General features: G+C 38.0%; 1 protein-coding gene across 1 annotated transcript in view; it reads left to right on the forward strand.

The window, feature by feature from the left end:
• The window catches only part of LOC139710622 (major facilitator superfamily domain-containing protein 8-like), a 31,696-nt gene that overhangs the window by 1,661 nt on the left and 8,108 nt on the right, over nucleotides 1-21,927 (forward strand). Inside the window, exons 2-8 of the mRNA XM_071622547.1 lie at nucleotides 1,952-2,082; nucleotides 5,686-5,874; nucleotides 11,950-12,012; nucleotides 13,803-14,002; nucleotides 14,305-14,557; nucleotides 17,338-17,484; nucleotides 21,401-21,474. Of these exons, the coding sequence (XP_071478648.1) occupies nucleotides 1,989-2,082; nucleotides 5,686-5,874; nucleotides 11,950-12,012; nucleotides 13,803-14,002; nucleotides 14,305-14,557; nucleotides 17,338-17,484; nucleotides 21,401-21,474 (1,020 nt within the window). The 5' untranslated portion in view covers nucleotides 1,952-1,988. The remainder of the gene's footprint in view (nucleotides 1-1,951; nucleotides 2,083-5,685; nucleotides 5,875-11,949; nucleotides 12,013-13,802; nucleotides 14,003-14,304; nucleotides 14,558-17,337; nucleotides 17,485-21,400; nucleotides 21,475-21,927) is intronic.

The raw sequence follows: 21,927 nt of genomic DNA on the forward strand, positions 1-21,927 counted from the left end.
TCTTTCCAGGATAGTACAGTTTCAAACATTTTCACATGATACAGCTCTGATTTACACTTTTGCACAAATTTCTGGACAGAATTGACTTTTGTTTTACATGCTTTATCATTATGTGATATTTCATTTCATTTAATAAATGAATGAGCAAAATATAGCCCACATTGCAAGTGTATCGTATGTTAACCTTCAAAATGAATCTACAGATTGCTCAGCAAGGCGGGGTCGTCAAGCATAGATCATCAAATGCACAAGAAAACCTGTCAACTGTTTGAACAATATAGCCAGTTGGAACTCCAACCCTTAAACCTCCTTGGTTCCATAGAGACATCATGGCTTTGACACAGAATCGAGAGTGATAACGTCAAAAGAAGACTCCTGCGGACAGACTGATCTTTTGTGATCATGTTGGTCTTTAAAAAAATTAACCATTAATTAATGTAAAATTAAAAAGATCAACACGTGTTGATCTTTAAAAAATTAACCAAGCAGGTATGAACATGTAACCGATGTAAATTTTTACGTACACATTGCAGCGTATCCAGGCAATTACCCCCAGAGGGCAATTACCCCCCTCGCCCCAGCTAAATACTGAATTAGTGGTAAGGTTAGAGTGAAGATTAGGGTTAGGGTTACAAGTGTGGGTTTAGGGTTAGAAGTTTGGGTTCGGGTTAAGATTACAGGATTAAGATCAGGATAAGGGCCAGGGGAATGGTCCGAGGTAATTGCTCAGGGGGTACATTGTAATACATTGTACATTGTAATGCTTCAACAAGCAGGGATTACCAGTGTCGAGGCCATGCTGTTGAAAACGCAGTTGCGATGGGCAGGGCACGTCACGAGAATGGAGGATCACCGCCTACCCAAAATCACTCTCTATGGTGAACTCTCCACTGGGCACCGTAACAGAGGAGCACCAAAGAAGAGGTACAAAGACTCTCTGAAAAAGTCTCTATCTACCTGCAACATCAACTATCGGCAGTGGTCATCCCTTGCCGCTGACCGAGGGTCCTGGCGACAAACAGTCCACCAATCAGTGTCCTCTTTTGAGAACAACCGTAGGGCTACTCTCGAAGAAAAGCGAAGAAGGAGGAAGAACCGTGTTGCCACAACACAAAACCCGGACTTGTCATTCCCCTGCAGCCGTTGTGGTCGATTGTGCCTGTCACGAATTGGCCTCTTCAGCCACCAGCGAGCTTGCGCCAGACGTGGACGTCAATGCCCCTAAATCTTCGTTTACGAAACAAAGCCAAGAAAACATTGTAATTGCCCTAGACCCACATTGTAGTACGGTATTAGTAACTTTATGATCTACAGGTGTAGACCTCTGCCATTGTGTTGGGTCGCATTGTCCAATCGCTTTTTAACTGATCCTGGACAGCTCGGCCAGGTCCATCTGTCCAGGCCAGGGTTCTAGTGCTCAACACTGTACACATACGTAGATGAGCTACCCCGGGTAAGGCTATCCTGTAGTCCAGTTTTCCAACCCAACCCCCCCCCCCCCCCCCCCCATTTGCAAACAGGTTTACATTAATACTGTCACAACCTGTCCTATTTTGTGATATTAGGATTACATTCATACAAAGGGCATTCATGAAGTGTGTACCATAGTACTGTAATAAACATGAAATACATACACAGCTTGTACGTTGTATTCTCTGCACAAAATTTACAGGAATTGGAGCCGACAGCCTTTTTCTTCGCATGAAATTTTCACGAATTGCCACTGGAGTTCAATGCACAGTGTAGACAAGAAATTGCGCGTGCATTTTAATTTCCCGAATCCTGGCGCTCGCAAAATTCGCGAAATTAAAATGCACGCGAACATTTCTCGTTTTACAGTGTGCTACTTAATAGTAGCTATGATTTGATTTGTCTCTAGTCTGATAATAGTAGAAAAGTCTGAGTCCATGGCATTTCAAAATCCCTCTTCAATGTTTCCCTTATTGTGCAGGTTTTGTGTTGAGTGTGAATGACGCAAGGCCGCAAACATGAAGTGGCAAATGAACATCAGTCTGCAGAAGAAGAAGCTTTTGACACGTTTCTGCACCGCCATCTTCTTCCTGTTTGCAGGAATCGAATATGGTGAGTTTTACATTGTATATAAAATATATCAATTGTTTTTTATATAGTGTTATTTCCATCTCTACAGCTTACTGTAAATAAAAGTGAGCATTTTGTAAATAAAAGTGAGCAACTACTAGTGTGAAGGGAAGAGCACATCCAGATGAATATTTTTGCTTACCATACCTGAATTAAAAACGCACAAAATTCACCTTACCTGGCCGCGTACGAAAAATTACTTGTGCAAAAGTATCAACTTTTACAGTAGGCCCTACCATTTTTTAATGTTTTTTTTTAAAAGATGGGTGTTTAATCAAAGTAAAGAAATACACATTAGTATCACTGAAAATCTCACATTGATTTTGTACAGTACCGGTGCTTAATATACTCCAGAAACTTTCCCATTATCTGTCTTATCTTTATCCAACGACGGAATTATTTTCCAGTACATTTGAGGTGTACTGTGCCTTTCATTATAGAATTCTTAAAGTAAAGCAAACATTATTAACTGTAAGCAACAAGCACTTCAATGTACAATCATACAATGTACTTGAAGATGGCAGGACAGTTAATATAAAATGTCTTTGATTTGCAAATTTTTGAAAACAAGGCATCAGCAAAGTGGTGAACCTCTTTTAACATGAGAAGGCAAGATGGTGATTAGACTACACAGTTGTACTTTTCCAGGTAAAAAATGTGCTTATTGTAATGCTGCACTAGTCTTGAAATGAGGCAAGTGTTTGTGCCTGGTCGAGCCATTCCCCTTCTGACACACAAATTTGTGCCTGGACCATTATTTGTCAGGAGTCTACAGTGTGTACACATACTGATAGATCAAACTTTGTAGTTCATTACCCTTGCATCATCTCTAGACATTAACGAAGAATCAACCTTTGGACCCATCCTACAGAAGCACCCCTTTTGAGACAGGGCCTGCTGGTGAAATTCAAGATGGCAAACAAAACTCACAGTACCTCTACAGAAACACCTTGAAAATACAATATAAATATTTTACAAGGTTGTAAGTGGTGTTACAGTGGAAACAGTTTTGTGCAATTTTACACTGTGTTGCTAAATGAACAATTTAGGCCAGTTTCAGAAAGTGTTTGAAATAAAAATTTTGTGAAGGAATATTTTAATTTTATTTTTTCTTGAAAAATGTATTACCAGGACTTGTTCAGAATAATCTTCGGAAACTTATTTTTATGTGCTTGCGTGATCTTCATATTATTCGTAGTATTGCGACAACTTATAATCATGGCATGGATTTCTTTTGACTCACACGTACAGAGTACATGGTAGATGTAATTCAAAACCCCAGTGACAACAAATTCTATGTATAACCATTGTTTTTATATTGTTGTAGAAACAAAACTCATCTGAGCCTTAAGGGATTTTCTTTTTCTTTTTTAAACAATGTGACAGAAGGCTTTCCAAAATAGCATAGCCGTAAACATCGCTCTCCTCTCCCAAACAGCCTCGCTCAATAACGATACAGTGAATATTCATTGTTTTGGATGATAGTGTTCATAGTGAGGGTCAGCTACATTGTATCTTGGTCTTCCGATTATGAATCATCGCATGCCTGCCGCACAGGTGCATGCAATACCGTAATCAGAGGACGTATTGTACCAAGTCAAATCTAAACTAACCTGTTCACACCCACTCAATGAGATTCATTTTGCTGTTCAACTCACTTCCCTTTTTGAATACGATGCACTGTGTATGATACAGTGCACTCCTGTTATAGAGAACATAGTTATAATGAAATTCCGGTTACAACGCAGTAAAAATTCAGGCTGCAACATTATCCTCTCTATTTTTTTTTTTATTGTTTATTTGTTATGTTATTCAACAAAATTTTGGTAGAAATGAAAGAAAACTGCCAGTCTAGTTGGCATGGAATTTTGTACCACAGTGAGAGTTATGACATAACCCGCTTCACTAAGTCTTAGTCCACAATGTTCAATGCAACAAATTGAAATTAGTGTTGTTGTTTTTTACTTTACAGTGAAAATTTTAGTGATTTTATAACTTTATTTTCTTTTGTGTAAACTGCACATGAGCATTACGCTGATGATTGTATACGTGTGCATCATGACATTCATGTTTGTACAGATGCTCTGTATTGTGTGTTATAAATTAAAACTGTGAAGTGATTACTTCTGTAAATGATAACAACAACAGCACACAATGACACTGCATTTTGATTTGACCTTGCATGTACATAATTTGTTAAGTATCTGAACATCAAAAGAAAATACAACATTGGACACAAGAGTGAAAATTACATTGTACACTGTCATAAACTATCAATACCCGGTACTGGTACCCTTTGATGCTCTTCTGCCGAGCACAAAATTAACAATTTAGTATCCGACTTTACGATAAAAACTTTAAACTTGGAACTTTCCAGAGAGGACTACTGTACTCACAGTCACATGACACATACATGTACCTTGTACATTGTAATTCTTTATGTAATTGACGGCACATACTGCTTGCCCAAAAAAAAAGGGGGGTGACAGAATTGAGAAGTGCATTCATATGTTGTATGTATGCAGCGTCAATACATAATTTGTACCCTTAAAGACCATTGCGATCAAATACAAAATGCTTGCACTTGAATTAAAGATAGAACGGTGATCATGTGGAAATGCATACATGTATTCTCTTTTGTAGGCCTACATACAATTTGTACCAATATTTAGTTACTATTTTTCCTGAGTCATCTCTGTTTGCTATGAACATCTCTTGTTTTCTCTCTCTCTCTTGCCAGGTGTCTTTTATTTGGAACTATTTTGTTGCTTTCATTCAAGCCACATGTAAAAAGTATGGATGACTGATCATTTGGAAATATTCTAGTCATAAACGTGACACTTAAAGCAAAACGAGCACAGATTCAGTTATACATGTAAATTTTCAAAATATGCCAGGAATCAGGAATCATTTTACAAATTGGCATGGCACTTGTCCTTGCGATTTATGTTCCCAATGAAGATCGGATCCTCAATATGTAGGAACTTGTCTGATTTTGAAAAAGATTTGATGCTAACGGCAAATTTACCATCTGCTCTTTACTGCTTTCAAGCATACTGACTATATTGTTAATACATTTTCTGTGGCATGGAAATTAATATTTTTTTGTACACATTCATTGTTCTGACTTTTCTTTTTTCTTGTTTGTTTGTTGTTGTTTTTTACAGGGGATTACTTGTTATGTACTAGACGATTATTATTATTTTTTTTTTTTTGGACAAACTTACAATGTGTCCAGATAGTCAACTAAAATTTATACCTCCAATGAATAACAAAGCCTGTTAGCACCTGTGTGCAAGTTTCATGCTGAGTCAACATCAACTTATATAGATCGTATTGTATTAAAGGAGCCTTAATTTCATACAATTTTGCATGGGTAATATCATAGACAAATTGAGCATTATAGAATAATACAGAGTGAAATGAACCAGTAATGGGAATGGATTTTCACACATTGTCATTTAATGACATACTAGTACAGTATGTGTACACATCTGCTCTACAGGAAATTATCTTGTAGATTGGTCTTTTGAAAATCATAATTACACTGTCTCTCATTTTATGTCCTGCCCTTGTATTTTCCAGCTGTGATTCTGCCAACGTTGAATGACTACCTGCAGAATGAATTCCATGCCAAGCAGTTCTTCTACGGTCTGGTTCTCTCCGCATTCTCCCTCTCGGGCCTCTTGGTGGCGCCATTCTTTGGGATCTGGTACGACAGGACGCACAAGACCAAAATGATGATTCTGTTTGCCAACATGTGGGAGATTGCAGGTGAGACCTATTGGCAAGCATTTGACAAATGTCAGAATATAAGAGTGAGTTACAATTGCTGTAACTTCTTTTAAATTTTCTCCTCATTCACTCAAATTGTTTGTTGTTTTTTTTCTTTCTATCTGTTAAATCTGTTGTGGACCGGTGGATATGATCAAGGACATTCAATCACAAGGTCCCTGATTCAAGTCCCCAAGCTGCAGTGGTGGTGCTTCCAGGCAAGACTCTTTTTCCCTAATATTGCCAAACCCCTCAGAGAGGACTGAAACACCTGGAAGTCGGCAAAACATGGGTAGTCCAATTCTTGGTATCATCAATACCTTGGTGCCATGCACAGAGCAGCATTTTAGATGCATTGTGGGATAGCTCTATGGACAAACTTGCCCCAGTTTTGGTGCATGTGCACTTAAGTTAACAGGGCTGCACACTACCAGGGGCCCGTTGCATAAAAGTTACGATGATGGTAACTTTGCTATCCGATGGTAACTTCCATGGAATTTTTGATTTTGATTGGCTGTTGAGTGTTGTTGCCATGGTAGTTACCATTGGATGGCAAAGTTACCATAATTGTAACTTTTATGCAACAGGCCCCAGTACATTGTATAGCCCATCTTTCCTACTGGTCTGACAGTCAGACCAGTAGGTACCCAGTTTTTCCACTTTTTATTGGTCCATTCCTGAACAAGTTACTGGTCCAACAGTGATTTTTTCTACTATTCAGGGACTGTCGGACCAGTGCCAGTGTGCAGCATTGGATTACGTTCTGTCATTTATCCAGGGGTGTTCTTTGTTGAAGATTTCTTCCCTTTCCATCATGTGACCAGTACATTGAAGCCTTGCAGTAGTGAACCATGACTCTAGTGACCACAAATCAGTGAAATGTTGAAACTTTAATCTCTTTCAAAGCTGAATTATAGCCAAGGAAAAAGGAGTAACAGCAGAAAAGTAGACAAATAACTCCATTGAATTGTATGGGAAGGCCATGCGGATGAGACAACCAGAAGCAACAATGGCACCAAGGAATCCCACAGTGCATAGATCTGTGACAGGGCTATTCAGCGTGCGCAGTCTTCTTGCTCATTGGCGATACGGAGAATTATCAGAATCAGTCTTCATTCTTTGGCCCCAAGGTTACATTTGAAATCATGAATAGCGCCCTTCAGCCACATACACTGTATGTGTCAGCAAATATACACATGTGCATTGAAGCGCATGATTCTTCAGCTGTGCATACATAGAGGTCAGTGATAAAGCTGTACTACCCGATTAGTTACAGGAATTCTCAAACATTTGTTATACCCAAGCCAGGCAAGCCTTCCCACTCCCCGTGCAAGGAGGTCTTTAAAGCCATCAGCTCTAAAGTTTCCTTACCTACTAGTATTCCTTGCTTCCTTAGCAATCATGTTTCAAACAAAACAAATCATGATTTAAATCTTGAAGTATGACATTTTTTGAACATGTACACGTGTATGGTAGCCTCCTTATGATACACTTGTAAAGCTGTATTTGCGCTTCTCCAAGTTGGCCCCAGCATTATAAATTACGCATTGTATGTTCACACTACGTTTGTCATTTTTGAAGTTTCAAACTTTGATAAATGTACGGTACTTTTACTTACAATTGTACATGTAACAGCAGATGCCCACACCACACCTATAAGTCTTTAATAAAGATTCAATTTTAGATTGTCAAAATTGCCAAATGTAGACCACTTCCGGATGTGCTCCAAATCGTACTGTATGTACACTATGTACATACATTGTGTACAATGTGTACATACACGTTTGTAGTACCTTAACAGTACCAAAAGTTAGCATCGGAGAGAAGAATGTGCGTAACATGCGTGACGTCGTAATGCAGTAGTTGATCAGGAGTTGATTCTCTTTCTTTTGGACACCTGTGCATGTATGTCGCGTATCATCAGGTGCATGACCCTGTTGCTAAAAAACATGTGACTACTGTGACTCGAGTCCAAAAATAACTCGTGAGGTACACACACTTTCTGTACAGAGTGCTCAAATGCTCCATTGGCCTATCTTGCACGGTACCGTGTGGTAGGATTTGGTTCACTTTGGTGCACATTTGAGTGCTCGCGCACAGCCTAATATGAATATTAGCACGTAAACTCAAGCTGACTATTAAACAATGAGTGAAAAGTATCATTGAATCAAACCTAAATAGTAAACAAGGCATGAAAAGATGTACAATGTACATGTATATTAAATGCAGCTATTAAAGGCACAATTTACCATTTGCAGATGAAACAATAACCCAGCTTTTATGCTTCAAAATAGTTGTAAAATGTGAGTTAGGGATAGAAACAACTAATGCAGGAATTTGAATCAGTATAATCAATGTAAAGTATAGAAAATGGGAACAATACATGCGGGTGTAACATAAATGGTCCTAGACTAAACTGTCTACAGTTACAATTTATTGAGAAAAATAGTGATCTCCTTGATATATTTTAGGCTCTATTGCAAAATCTTTACACTGTAGGATGTTTTGTGATACAAATGCCCTACACACATGCATCAAATGTGATATTTTGAACATTTTTTTTTTTTCAAACACTTCTCCCAATAGTGAACAGTACGTAATCTTTAAAGGTTTTTTTTTTTTTTTTTTTTTTGAGCAATGATTAGATTGTGAGTCACTGTCACGATTGTGTCAGACAAGGCAATGATATCACAGTGTACCTAGCTTTCATTCCTTTGTAATTATAGATATGACGTCATTGCATGGTAGAGTGCTAGCCACTGATGAGGGGGGTCATACCGTACAATCTTGGACCAGTGTTATTGCCATTTTACACATTACATTGTACAGATTGACAGATGTTACAATGTATGCACACTTCCCATGACCAATGAAATGAGTCAGACACTGTAAGGCTGTCCCCGTTTGTTTGTTTGGATCTTACTTTTTTTTTTCTTTTTCTTTTTTCTTTTTGCTGTAAACTATTTTTTAGATTGTGACTGTGTGCAATATTGTGCATACAATTGTACATGCGATGAGGTGCAACCTGCTACAAACAACAGTGTTCAATAGCATGGAGAGAAAGATACATAAGGCGAGAGAGAAGACAGAAAGAATTGATTGGCCTTCAGTACTTCTCCGTGTTGTCTGCATACTCTCAATAGAGGACTGAAAAGCTTCCATTTTTTTTTTTTTTTTGTTCGTCTTACTGTTGCATGAAAAATTTACTCTACGGGCAATATGAAAGACCTACATACAATGTATGTATTCCAATAAATACATTGTACATGGGTTGAAGTTCATAGGTAGACATGAATTGGATCTGTTGATCAGATCATTGCAAATGATGTACAACTCTCATTCTCTTTTTGACTCCTCAATCATTTCTCTACAGGTCATTTTTAGCTTTGTCATGATTACAAAGTTCTGATCAACTTATTTCATATCAAGATCAAGCAAGGCAGGGTCGGCCCAAAACCATTTTGTTGCTTTTACCTCAAATCCAAAATGTGCTTGTGGGCCTACATAGTTTCAAATATGGCTGGGCCTAGGAAGTTGGGTTGTGTGTCAATATCTTACTTTTTAGATTTAGTTTGTTTGCTTGTTGGTTTGTTTCATTGTCATGATTGTTGTCTTACAGTCAAACTAGACTTTTAAAGGATTTTTTTTTCCTTTATGGTGTGTTCTCATTTTGCAGTTGAATGTTTCTTCTTTCCAATGACTTGTCCAAAGAAGTGAAAAATTGTTGCAAATTTGATTGCTTGGTCAACATGGATCCAAAAGATTTATCAAATTCATATCAATTTATGATTTGCAACAAGTTTTGGGGCTGAAAATGTTTTCACAAATACATGAGATTTCTCTCTGTCTATCCTTGCTGTATTGGCAAGATGTGTAGGCCTATTGGAACAGTGGCGGATCAAGAGAGGGGTGCGCCGGGCACGCACGCCCCTCTTTATTTGTTTTTAAAAAAGAAAGAAAAAAGAACAAAATGAGATGAAATGTGGAAGTAGCACCAGAAATATTGTATGCGCCTCCCCTTTACAGAATTCCTGGATCTGCCCCTGTGGAAAATCTAGTGTCGATGAAGCACTGTCTGTATCCAAAATCAAGAACAACATTTTACACATGTACTTTATAACAGCTTGTCGAATACCTGCACTTGGCTATTGCTGTAGAGTACGTGTACAGCATTGTAGGAAGTGTCTGAAAATTAGTGACAGTTGTGCACATGTATGCTCTGTACTAAAACCTGAAAAGTAATGTTTGATATGGGCAGGTGGAACCATAAATGAAAGGAAGTGATGGTTTGGCAGTTATGAAAGATGTCCCCTTTTTTTAATTTATTGTAAGAAGGACACTAGCAGACTATCATTTGAAACTATTAAAAAAGCTAATAAATGTCACTCACATGGTGTTTTCCTTGGTGTGGGTGCAAATGATTTGGCAGCCTTGTTTTTTTTCATAGTTTTGTTGCTTCCTAGGGTGCAATGTAAACTCTGTTTGAATTCCGGTATCGAACACTGAACCATCACTATCAAAGTAAAAACCTTCATGGAAGTAAATTCTTTTGTACTGAGCTGGGCAAACTGAATGTTGCTGAGTCTGACATTTTTAATGTCATCAATCAAAGATCAAATAACATAAAATTATGAAGCACAAAAGCAACTTGTACACTCAGGCTCAATTTCACGCTACTTTCATGTTGCACCAAGTGCTCCAAAATTTCCACACCACAAAGATTTTCAGTTAAGCAGTTACCCTTTGCTTTTGAGATATATATGATTCCTATAAAATGGACTAATATAGACTTTTAATAGCACAAGGTACAGCTCTGTAAATATATGTCATAGAAGCAAGGGCTTATTGTTTCTACCGCTGTTCTAGGAGTCATTGTGTCACAGCTGCAATAGATACAATGTAAGTCTTGTCAAACCTTGCATTCTAATCAGCGAGAGCCAAGATAATTTGCAAAATTAAAATGCATGAGAAAGTTCATGTGTATATGATAGGGCAGTCAATAGAAATTCAATGACATGGAAAAGGCCATCCGCTGCAATTCACAACAATTTCATACCCAGAATATTTCTTGTCTTCCAGTACAATGTATCTGTCTGCTTGGCTGGGAAAAGCCGATATATAGTAACAAGTGGATATTGCTAGACGAAAGACGTTTATGATATTTAGAGACATGTTCACTGTGGCATTTGGTGATAACAATGTGTGATTTTGTTCTCGTGTAAACACATTAAATCATAAAATATGTTCATGCTAATGGTACAAAATGTTGCTATTGTAGGCTACATAAATGGCATTCAGTTTACATCTTTTTTCATTGTGTGAGACATGAAGAATATGAAGATTGTGTGTAAACTGTAGTACACAGGCAACATTTAGAATAGTGGCATCTCTTCATATTTTGATGGCAGTTGTTCCTCTTTCTCCACCTGTCCGGATATTGAATTGGGGCATACAAAATATATTCAGCTGTATGCCCATTCTCATCAAGAATCATTGTGAAAAAAAAAAAATTGAGGTTAGAAAAAAATGGGGATTTTTGTATTGATAATGAGCATATGAAATTGTCCGAGACACAACGGGAAATTCCATTCCAGTATGTAGATTTATTCATCTGAAAGTAAAGAGTAAAATTGGCCAATTCTACTGCTTACTGTATACAGACATTGTACATGTACATTGTAGCAAAGGAAATCATTGAAGTATTATACCTCAGTGGGATGTGTAAAGCAATGCAAATAAGAAACTTATAATTTCTTGTGCTGAAATCTCTCCAGTATTGTAAAAATATTCATAAATACAAAATATTAGGTGTGTTGAAATGAGTTTTAATTGTTTCACCCCGATTGTAATGACTCTGGCCACTCAAAGAAGAAAAAAGCCATACAGAGACATACAGTATAACATGAAACCTATCCTAAAGACATCCATTTTCTTTAAAATGTAACCCTTAAAGCTTTTTGATTTGTTTGTATTGTAACACATTGATGTTCAAATAATGTTGGCTTGTAGGACAGTCCATCCATATCACCTGTGTTTCCCTATCATTCCCCCCCCCCCCCCCTTTCAAATTTCCAGGAAATATCCTCTACTTCATCGGTCTCAACAAGTACTACGTCCTGGGAGGCAGACTTCTTGCAGGTGAGGAATAAACATATAAAGAAGATTTTTCTTTGTTGTTGTTAGTGTAAACCTACTACAGTGTACACAAAACCTAGACAATAATTAATACTTTCTACCAGTGAAAGCTTCAGAGCTCACCAACTGGTACTAAACCATGCACTATGGAGTACATTGTAGGAGAGATAACAACAAAATAAAAGAACCAGTCAGGAAACAAAACTATCTAAATTTGCGTACATTGTACATTGATATCTGTGGGACATGATACAGAAGAAAATCTGTAAAATTGAAAAAAACAAAACAAGTGGGAATCATATCAAGTACACTTTGAATGACAAGTGCATTTTAGTTGATAAACAGAATCATTAAAAAGAATACTTAGTCTGACTTTATGATATTTCACATAATATATGTCATTATGTTTATAGAGTTCAAGGAAAGAGAAAAAAAATCAGTCAAGTGCTGAAGTATCACTTTCATGATGCGTGAGTGTTCACCATTATTAATGGGAATGGTAGCGTTGATTGATGTCACTGTTCACATTGTGTATAATTATGTCGTATGCATGAAAACCACACTGTATAGTTGTTCTCTTGTTATGTTCTCATGCCTTCCTTTTTATGTCCACCGAAATATTCTTTTAGTTTCAGTAGATCTATGCTTTTCATTTGTAATATAGACACTGCAAACACTGCCAGTTACAAAGCATTTGACATTCAGTCTGCTGATCAAGTGGTCTTTTTACAGCCATTTGCATATCAAACTATGCTCTTCTTCTTCTACAGTCCAATTCAGTTCTATATACACTGTAGGTGATTCATGAAATATCTGGAGATGCCAAAGGTTTATTGTAATATTGCAATATTCTCAGTCAACTTGGCAAGAGTATGAATTATGACAGGACATAATACATGTTGTATTACACAGTGCCCCTATTCTGCGTGCTGAATGGAATTCTATTTTTAAAATATGGTTAAACCATTGAGGATGGGCTGATTTTACTACAACACACATTTCCAATACAGTAGACAGTATACCTGCCTGAGTTACTAGGGACTTGTCTTCAATAGGTTAAGGTCAGATTCTGAAGTTACTGTGTTGAGGTCAATTCGGAGACCTTTGAAGAACAAAAAGAGTGATAATATTGTGCTGATTTGGACATTAGGCTTTGTCTACATGTATGTACAATGTACATGTAAATGTCTGAGAGCAGAGGTGAAATCCTGTATAAAGGGAGGCACGTACATCAGTCAAAACTTGTGGAATGAATAAAAGAGGGAAAGGAACGAGGCAAACTTGAAGACATCATGATATGAAAGTCTCAATTTTACCTGGTAGGGGCTATTAAAAATGAATGTGCTGTGGTACTGGTGTGGTGGTCCCTTTCAAAAACTATAATTTCCTGAACCTACATGTGTACTGTAGAAAAAAATCGCAACATATCACACTAAAACTGCATTAATTTACCAAACAGTGATCCTCCCAGTAACATCTTTCATTTGCAATTTGGCATGGATACTGTACACGTTTATCTTGGTCGATGCACGCCACCTATGCTGTTTTCTAGTTATGACGTCTCTGCATATCCTTATCATAAATTAGATCGGAAGCCGTTTTCCGAATTGGGCGAGGAAGAGCTGTTTGAAACTGCTACACATACTGTATGTTATGTTATTTCTTCATATATATAGTGGAAGATGCATGTTTTATACTACTAGTAGATCTAGATACGTTGTAGTTTATCTTTCGAAAAATTGAAACAATTTGAAATTTCAAATACTTCTTTCACGTAATGGCATTCCTTTTAGGGGTGGGTGCTGGTGTTGGTTCGGCCATCTTTGCCGTCATCGCCCAGACGACGACGGAAGCAGAAAGGGCATCGGCCATCTCGCTGCTGATGGCCGCCAGACAGTTTGGTCTCCTCTTTGGCCCGGGACTCAACCTGGGTCTGCAGAAATGTGACTTCTACATCGGCAAGTTTCCAGTCAACAAGTACACATCACCTGGGGTATGTTGTCAGTGCATTCAACTTTGAAACTTTCTCCTTAATGGGGCATTCCAAACAAAATTTCACATCATGTAGCTCATACAAATTAATCATGCCATGTGCAGATTGGTGAACTTTATACTACAAAGTAATTTACAAAAGTGTGACAGTTTTGTCTGTCCATGTTAAGTATGTTACCCACTATAAAAGCCTAGAAATGGTACTTGTATAAAGAGCAGTGTTCAGTAGAATTTAAGTGTTGTTATTCTATTTTCTAATTAGTGCGATGCCATTCATTTGAAAATGTTTTGTCGCCTGCACAGCTCTTCATGGCCATCCTGTGGGTGCTGCAGAATATCGTCTTTCTCTTCATCTACTTCGACATCCCCACCCTGGAGGAGCAGAGGCGGATGGAGCAGCAGGCGAACGGGAGGCCATGCCGCGACTACGCCACACTGTCCGCGGGCAGCATCAATGGCGGGAGCAGTAGGGAGATCAGCAATGGAGGCCAGACGCTAATCACCGATCGCTACGAGCAGGCCATTGGTCAGCATGGCATCCTCTCTGATGCAATGGGTAGGACTTACCTCTGATCCTATGTGGCTTAAGATTCAATTTCCACTTCATGCTGTACTCCATGTATTACAGCCAACTTTTAACCCATTGAGGACAGGCTGACTTTGCTACAACATGCATTTTCCATAGACACTTGCCCAAGCATACTTGGGACTCGTCCTCAACGGGTTAAGAGATGACATTATTACTTCTTTATTTTGAGTATGTGATTGTGACTGATAAAAATGATTTGTAAAAACATGGAAAATTTGAGAATATGATAACTTTCTTACTTCAAATCTGATTTTGATAAAACCTCTACTGTTCTGATAACTTGGTTGTACCAGTACTCTGCATTGTTTAAAAGCAAGCATGAGCATGGTGTTGGATTGTATTGTAACCTACAGTCTGTATAATATGTTTTAACAAAATATGACTGTATGTCAATATTTCAGCTTCATTGGGGGAAAAATATAAGTTCAACTAAAAACATGTGTTAACAAGGAAGAATGATCATTATCATCTGCAAATTTCAGCTGTAGCAATTAAAATTAACAATGATTAGGAAACCCACAAGACTTGTCATATTAAGTCTTTTGTGAAATCGTGCCTAACTTTTAGAACAGCTTTATGAAACGGGGCCATGCAGCTGGTCCCATAGAAATGAAACACATAATGTAGTTCAGTGTCACTTTGGCCACTGTGTTAAACCGTCATGTACAATTTAACTGTGGGCTGCTTTGGTATTTTAGATTAATGTGTAGAAACCAATGAAGATGTGTGTTTGGGCTTGAGTCAGTATGCATGGATATGAAATCGTGAAAGTGTCGCGTTTAAGGGTACACACCTCCAGTGAAATGCCACATTTGTGTTTCACCGGCACACAGCAGAATGGCGTGTGCAAATGTTTTCTTATACTCAGCATAGAAGTATATTCACTGCCACTGTGGTGGATGGTATAGTACTCAGCACTGGTGTGCATTACTGATTCCATTGTTTCATTTCAGCAGATGCCTAGCACCAAAGACTCTACCCATTTGAATACTTGCTAATACATTTTTGCTGGGATCAACTGCTGTTAAGATCTCAAATAAATCTGGCTAAAGAGGATTATCTTCTTGGTACCAGCTGGAAACTAACAAAACAATGCTAAAGTTAAGGTTAAATCTTGTTTTGTCAGTGATTTCAGTGCCTGCATGATGACCTGTAATCCTTTATTTCCATAGACGGATAATCCAGGCAGCCGGACTATCCCACTTTTGCTCTTAAAAGGCATTATTCCATCTTGCATTCCGGCCAAACGTAACACTTTTAAACCCAACCTGTCCCTCACTAACACCTGGCCAATACTGGCCAAACCTGACCATTGGTCAGCCTTGACCCATGGTGGTCAAATGATCCATACGTATCAAACTGACCCCTTAAAACCAGACTAGACCCATACTGGCCTATATTAGCCAAACCTGACTTATAGTGGCCAAATTGATATTAAGCATTTTTGCTGACTGTAAAAGTGGACATTTTTGCGATGTAAAAATTTTTGCATATTTCACGCAAGCAGAAGGTAGCGCAAAAAAATAAAAAATAAAAAAATAAAGCCCATAGATACTTTTGCTTGCCATATGTTCCAGTAGTTGATGTCTTGTTTCCGCAGAATCAAAAACACCTGAACCTCTTCTCAAAATCTCTCCTCATAATTAGTTGCACGAAAATATCCTCTTTTACAGTAAACCCTATCCTCACTCCACCCATGGACAGCTGGGCTAGTACCCATGTTTCCATCTTCTGCCATGCACAAACAGCTGCACCCTGTCTTTACCCTTTGCGCCTTCATACCCAAGTATGTACTTTGTATTCATAGTAAAATGACCATGGGAAGCACAAACTCCAATGTTCAAGCAAATGGTTACAAACAATAACAGTGACAAACACTAGTGTGCTGAAACAGGGCATGAATACAGTGCTCTTACCCATGATGGAAAATGACATACACATGAACTTTACATTTAAACCGAGGACACACAATGAAACATTCTCGGTTCGCAGACCATTCCAGACAGTCTACTTTTGCATTTACAAAGGAGTAGGGATATGTTTGTAGGTCTTCGATTAACATAGCTGTAGTACGTAAGTCCTCGGTTGTATGGTAGTATACAAATGATCAGTCCTCAGTTGACAAGATTCCTACTTACACACAGGTCCTGAGTTATGTGGTAAAATTCTTGTGGGTAAAACAGGTCCTCGGTTTCCACCGTAAACACGTATGTGGGTACATGTAAATGTAAATATTACAATTCATTTTCAAATTTCATTTGCCCATGTAATTTGGGTCACCAAAAGACAGAAAGTTTGGTGGCCCAACATCACTTTCTAGTGGCCCCATACAGACCACCGATGATGATGAGTCCTGACTAAAACACAAAGCATTGCTTTGTGAATACTCTCTGTTTGTTAGTGGAAAAATGAGCAAAGAAAATGATATTCCATCGGGATTCGAACCCGAGACCTCCGGATTGCTAGCCCGGTGCTCTACCGACTGAGCTATAGAAAGCCCTAGTGCAGTGTTCGTCCCAGAAACCCTTAATTCTCAATGCTCGGATGGTCAGAAGCTATAGCAGTGTGTGTGTGTGTGACACACACGCACACATAGCTCAGTCGGTAGAGCACCGGGCTAGCAATCCTGAGGTCTCGGGTTCGAATCCCGATGGAATCCCATTTTCTTTGCTCATTTTTCCACTAATAGATTATATTCTTTCTGGTCAGTTTATTCTGTCTTCATTTGTTACTCTCTGTTTGAATAGATGGGGGAGGACCCGGGGAGTACATCTCTGCTCTCCCCCAGGAAGAGGCGTACATGCAGCACCACAATGGCCACGCCCTCATGGAGGAGGATGAGGGGGATAGCAAGGAGAAGGAGAAGCCTCCTGGGTTCTGCTGGTCTCTCAATGGTAAGACAGTCATTAAAGGGAAAGTCCACCTCCGTATACATGTGAATTGAGTGAATGCATCAATATTATTAGAACACTTTAGTGAAAGTCTGGGGAAAATCTGACAACCTTTTCAAAAGTTATGAATTTTTAAATTATCTATGCAGTCTTTGCAGGATGAGAAGACTACTACAGTGTATGATGTCACATGCGTACATAAGGATACGATATAAGGAAAATATAAAAGAGAATTTCACAAAATTTAATTTTTTGAAAAAAAAGTGTACATTTCGTCAACCTCTCACTAATGTATGTAAGGGTAATATTGTTCCTCCTGCCTTCTGAAATAGGCAAGTCAAGCTTTCTTTTACTATGCGAGAAAAGTGATGATATGTTGATTTTTTTTTTCAATGTTTTCTTCACATCGTTGTACACATGTGACATCACAAGCTGTAGTAGTCTTCTCATCCAGCAGTGACTGAGCAGAAACTTCAAAAATTAATTGCTTTTGAACATTCACATAATGGATACACTTGTAGATCAATCACCTGTAATTCACGTTTATGTTCTTCCATGTATGAACTAGATTCCTCAACACTGTGTGTGGCTGTGAAACCAAAGGTCACTCTTCATGCCATGCAGTGTATCGTTGAACATATCGTGCGTAATCTGAAGTGCAATGTACACCAGTGTTTGCAGACCACAGGGAGTTATGACCTTCCTCCCGTCTAGTCCTGTGAACTCAGTCAATTAGGCACAAGTTTGTTACCTTAAGGCATGGGGACTTGCGATAACACTGTATTAATGATTTGAAGGCATGGTGTATTGAGAGTGCAATTATCATACATAATAATGACTATACAGACCACAGACTTTTTTTGTGTGTGTGAAATTTTAGTGGTGGGCTGTGATAGCCACTTAAACTGCTGTTGCACTTCATATATTAGTAGAATTGGCTGTTAATCCTGTCTATGTGAAGAATCATGATGTTGGTGATTGTCTTCCATCCTGTCCCTAATGAAGCCTCCCTTATTGAAAATAACTCTAGTACGTGCCCGACAGTTTTCAAAGACACAGTAAGAGTTCAGCAGAGCCTAAAATTATACTTATTCAGGCTCACAATTTAAGCATTGGGAACTTGGGGGGGGGGGGGTATTAACCCCTGCGTAACATGGGGTTAAGGCCTAATTTTCTCTGCACACCCAAACCCAAGTATACTTTAAGACTTGTCATTGGCAAGTTAATCAGTCTAGTGATGTCCATCATTGTCCAAATCTTTTAGTCTTTAATCCCTCTTCACATTACATCCTGCAACAGCAACAACAGCAACAAAACAGACCCAAACTGCTGATAGTTAACCTTCTTCTATTATCATACAAATCAAAGTCTTTTTCTTCCTCTTAACATCATATCCATTGACAACAACAGTGTTTCACGGTACTGTACCTCTTCTGTTATTGTACAAAACAAAGTCTTATTTCCTCTTAGCTTTATATCCTGCAACAACTGCTGACCTTCTTTGATTATTGTACAAATCAGTCTTATTCCCTCCTAATGCTATGTGCTGTGACAACAGCAAACAACCTTTTTCAGTGGAGATTGAAGTAAAATTTTAACAAAAACACAAACAAAAATATATTAAGTTGTTATGTACCGGTAATGTCCATTTGGGATGTGAAAACACTGAACAAAATAGAGTTTGCTACAAATATGTGTACTCAGAGTATACCACGAAGAATTTATTTTCTGCTCTCTTGGTTTAGTCCATTGGTTTAGTTCTACATGATTTGTTTTGGTTTTTGTCAGGGGAATTCAGAATGTTTTGACTCTGAAATTAATCACTTTATCAGCCAGCTAAGGAATGATCTGCTTGCTGTACATGCTTTTGTTATATTTCAATCATTGGCTTTGTACATTCATAGAGCTGCCATATTAAACTCCTACATACCACTATGAACATTTGCAAACAATGATATTGTGACTTAATCAAGTGTGAAATAGCTCTGCCATATCTATTGATTGGGTTCCATGACCGTTTTTGCTCCTGCGACAATTGCTCCCATGCAGAAACTGCATGTTAAGCCAAACATAATTTCTACCCACAAGCATAACCCTAACCGTAATCCTAATCTTCACTTCAAACTAAACCTAAAACCCCATCACAACCCTAACCCTAACCCTAAGTCCTTGGAGAAAATAAGACTGGAGCAATTGTCACAGGAGCAATGTTGTCGCCTTGTACATCAGTGTAGACCCAGTACAGTTTCAGTTGATTGTGGTCTTTGTATCACAAGTCAAGTGTCATTGTGGACCAATTTGACAAAAAAAAAAAAAGCTGCCTATAAGATTTGTAGAGCAGCACTCATATGCACTTGCATAGCAGCAGTGGACCAAATGATATCTGAAAACCAACAAACGTTATCTCCATTGCATAATTCTCCCTCAAGTGGTGTCCCCATGGTGTCGACTGACCCTACCACACCGTATTTACTGTGTATGCACCAACTGAGATCTGAAGGGGGCGTAAACTTTATATTTCTCTACCACCAATCAGTAATGCAAATAATAGAATCTGCGCTACCCTAGATGTTTTGACTTATTTGTGTTTTCAATGCATTCTAACAGTTCTTCAAGTATGTGAGCATGCGGTCGTGATATCAACCCCTCTATTCGTCCGTATTTTCTGTTACCATTTTTTTTTAGTTGTGCACAATGTAATGTTTCATCTTGTGGTTTTTCTGCACAGCACACACTTGATGCTACAAAAAAAAAAAGAAATAGCTTTCCCATCATTTGTTTTTTTCTTACAAGTGATTGTAAAAAAAAAATAAAAATAAAAAATGATGCAGTGCTACATGATATTTATTTGATGCAGTGATATTACGGTCTCTTTATATTCATGCTTTGACAAAAGGTAACTACTTTACAGATGATCAACCTTAAAATGTTTTTGCAACTCTTTTGATTTTATTGACTTTAAAAAGAATATCAAGGCTTAACCCTAACTGCACTGGGGGGGGGGGGGGGGGGCCTCGACATTTCGCACGATTACTCTGCAACACGCAATGCTCTCGCTGCGATGCTCCATGACTTTTTTCTTTTGAGTTTCCCGCACATTTTGACACCAAATTTGTGACGCCTGGGGGTACGGTTGTGAAGTTACATGACTTTTTGTACATGCACGTGAGGCCAAAAATGGCTAAAAAATGTGATTTTGTGTACAAAAGTCAATGCAAATTGAGTTTTTTCACTTGGTTTATGCATACAAATATGCTTATTTTTACTCTCAATGGCTAAAATTAGTTTGTTTTAGGAGTATTATGCTTCAAAAAGTATCTGTGACAAGTTTGTTAGAAAAAACAACAAAACAAAAGGTCAAAAAACAAAGAAATACATAAGAAATTCATGAAACAATAAAATAAAAAAGAAATTAATTTTGATACCAAATTTTTTTTCAAGCACATTTGCTAAGAATGCCACAAAGATTAATCATACCAAAAATGAGCACTTTTGGAGCTGTATTTACTGATTTAGATGAAAGATTCTAATTTCTTGCATAAATTATCATAATTAATCAAAATAAAAGGAAAGAAGACTATTTTGGAAAATTTTAAAAATACGATCTTGTAGATTACATCGCACACTACCACTGTGCAAAGTTCCGCGGCGATCGCGCGATCCACGGCCGAGATCTTAGGGCCCAGTCTTTGAGCTACCAAAATAGCCCAGTCTTTTTAGGGTTAAATCCAAATTTCCTTTCTTTTTTTGTATGCTGGATTTCGAGTGTGCTCTCTAATTATATACTTCCCAATCTAGTGTCTGCAGCAGCCTGACAGTGTTAGATGATTTCATAGTAAGATTGATGCTTGTGTGGTATCTCATAAAACCATGTCTTATAATTGTTGGAACACTCGTTTATCCTGTTATTTCTCCTCAGAATGCTTGAATGAAGAGATAGTTGTCATGCTTGCCGTGCAATTCGTTTTCTACTTCAACCAACCTGGTTTGGAGGTAAGAAACACATGAACTCATTGTTTACTAATCTTGCAAGAAAAAAAAAAAGATAAGTCCATTGAGTGAAAAAGGGCCAATATATTCAACTTCACTACACATAGCTATAGACCAAACCATAGTATCAGGGAATTTTCATTGCTACAATGTTGTACGCGTATTAGACAGAAGACAGGAAAGGGTATGCAATGTTGTTGAAATTTGTTGATTTTCTGAAATTTTGAGAATGGTCAGAAGAATAAGAGTAAAGAAAAAAAATAAAATGAAAAGCAAAGAGTGGAGATTGTTTTTCTGTTCGTTTAATTAAATACATGTGTACATCTACAAGTATATCCCACAATTCTTCTTGATTCTTAGCTTTTGAAGCATCAGAACCATTATTGATGTATAGTGATGAATTTCAACAAGTCCCATAACACTGTCACTTTTCTGACTTTATCAACCCACGGTGTC

The sequence above is a fragment of the Diadema antillarum genome, unplaced genomic scaffold (genome assembly GCF_040938485.1).
Source record: "Diadema antillarum isolate AM-2024a unplaced genomic scaffold, OU_Dant_1.0 seq00001548_RagTag, whole genome shotgun sequence".
Lineage (NCBI taxonomy): Eukaryota > Metazoa > Echinodermata > Echinoidea > Diadematoida > Diadematidae > Diadema > Diadema antillarum.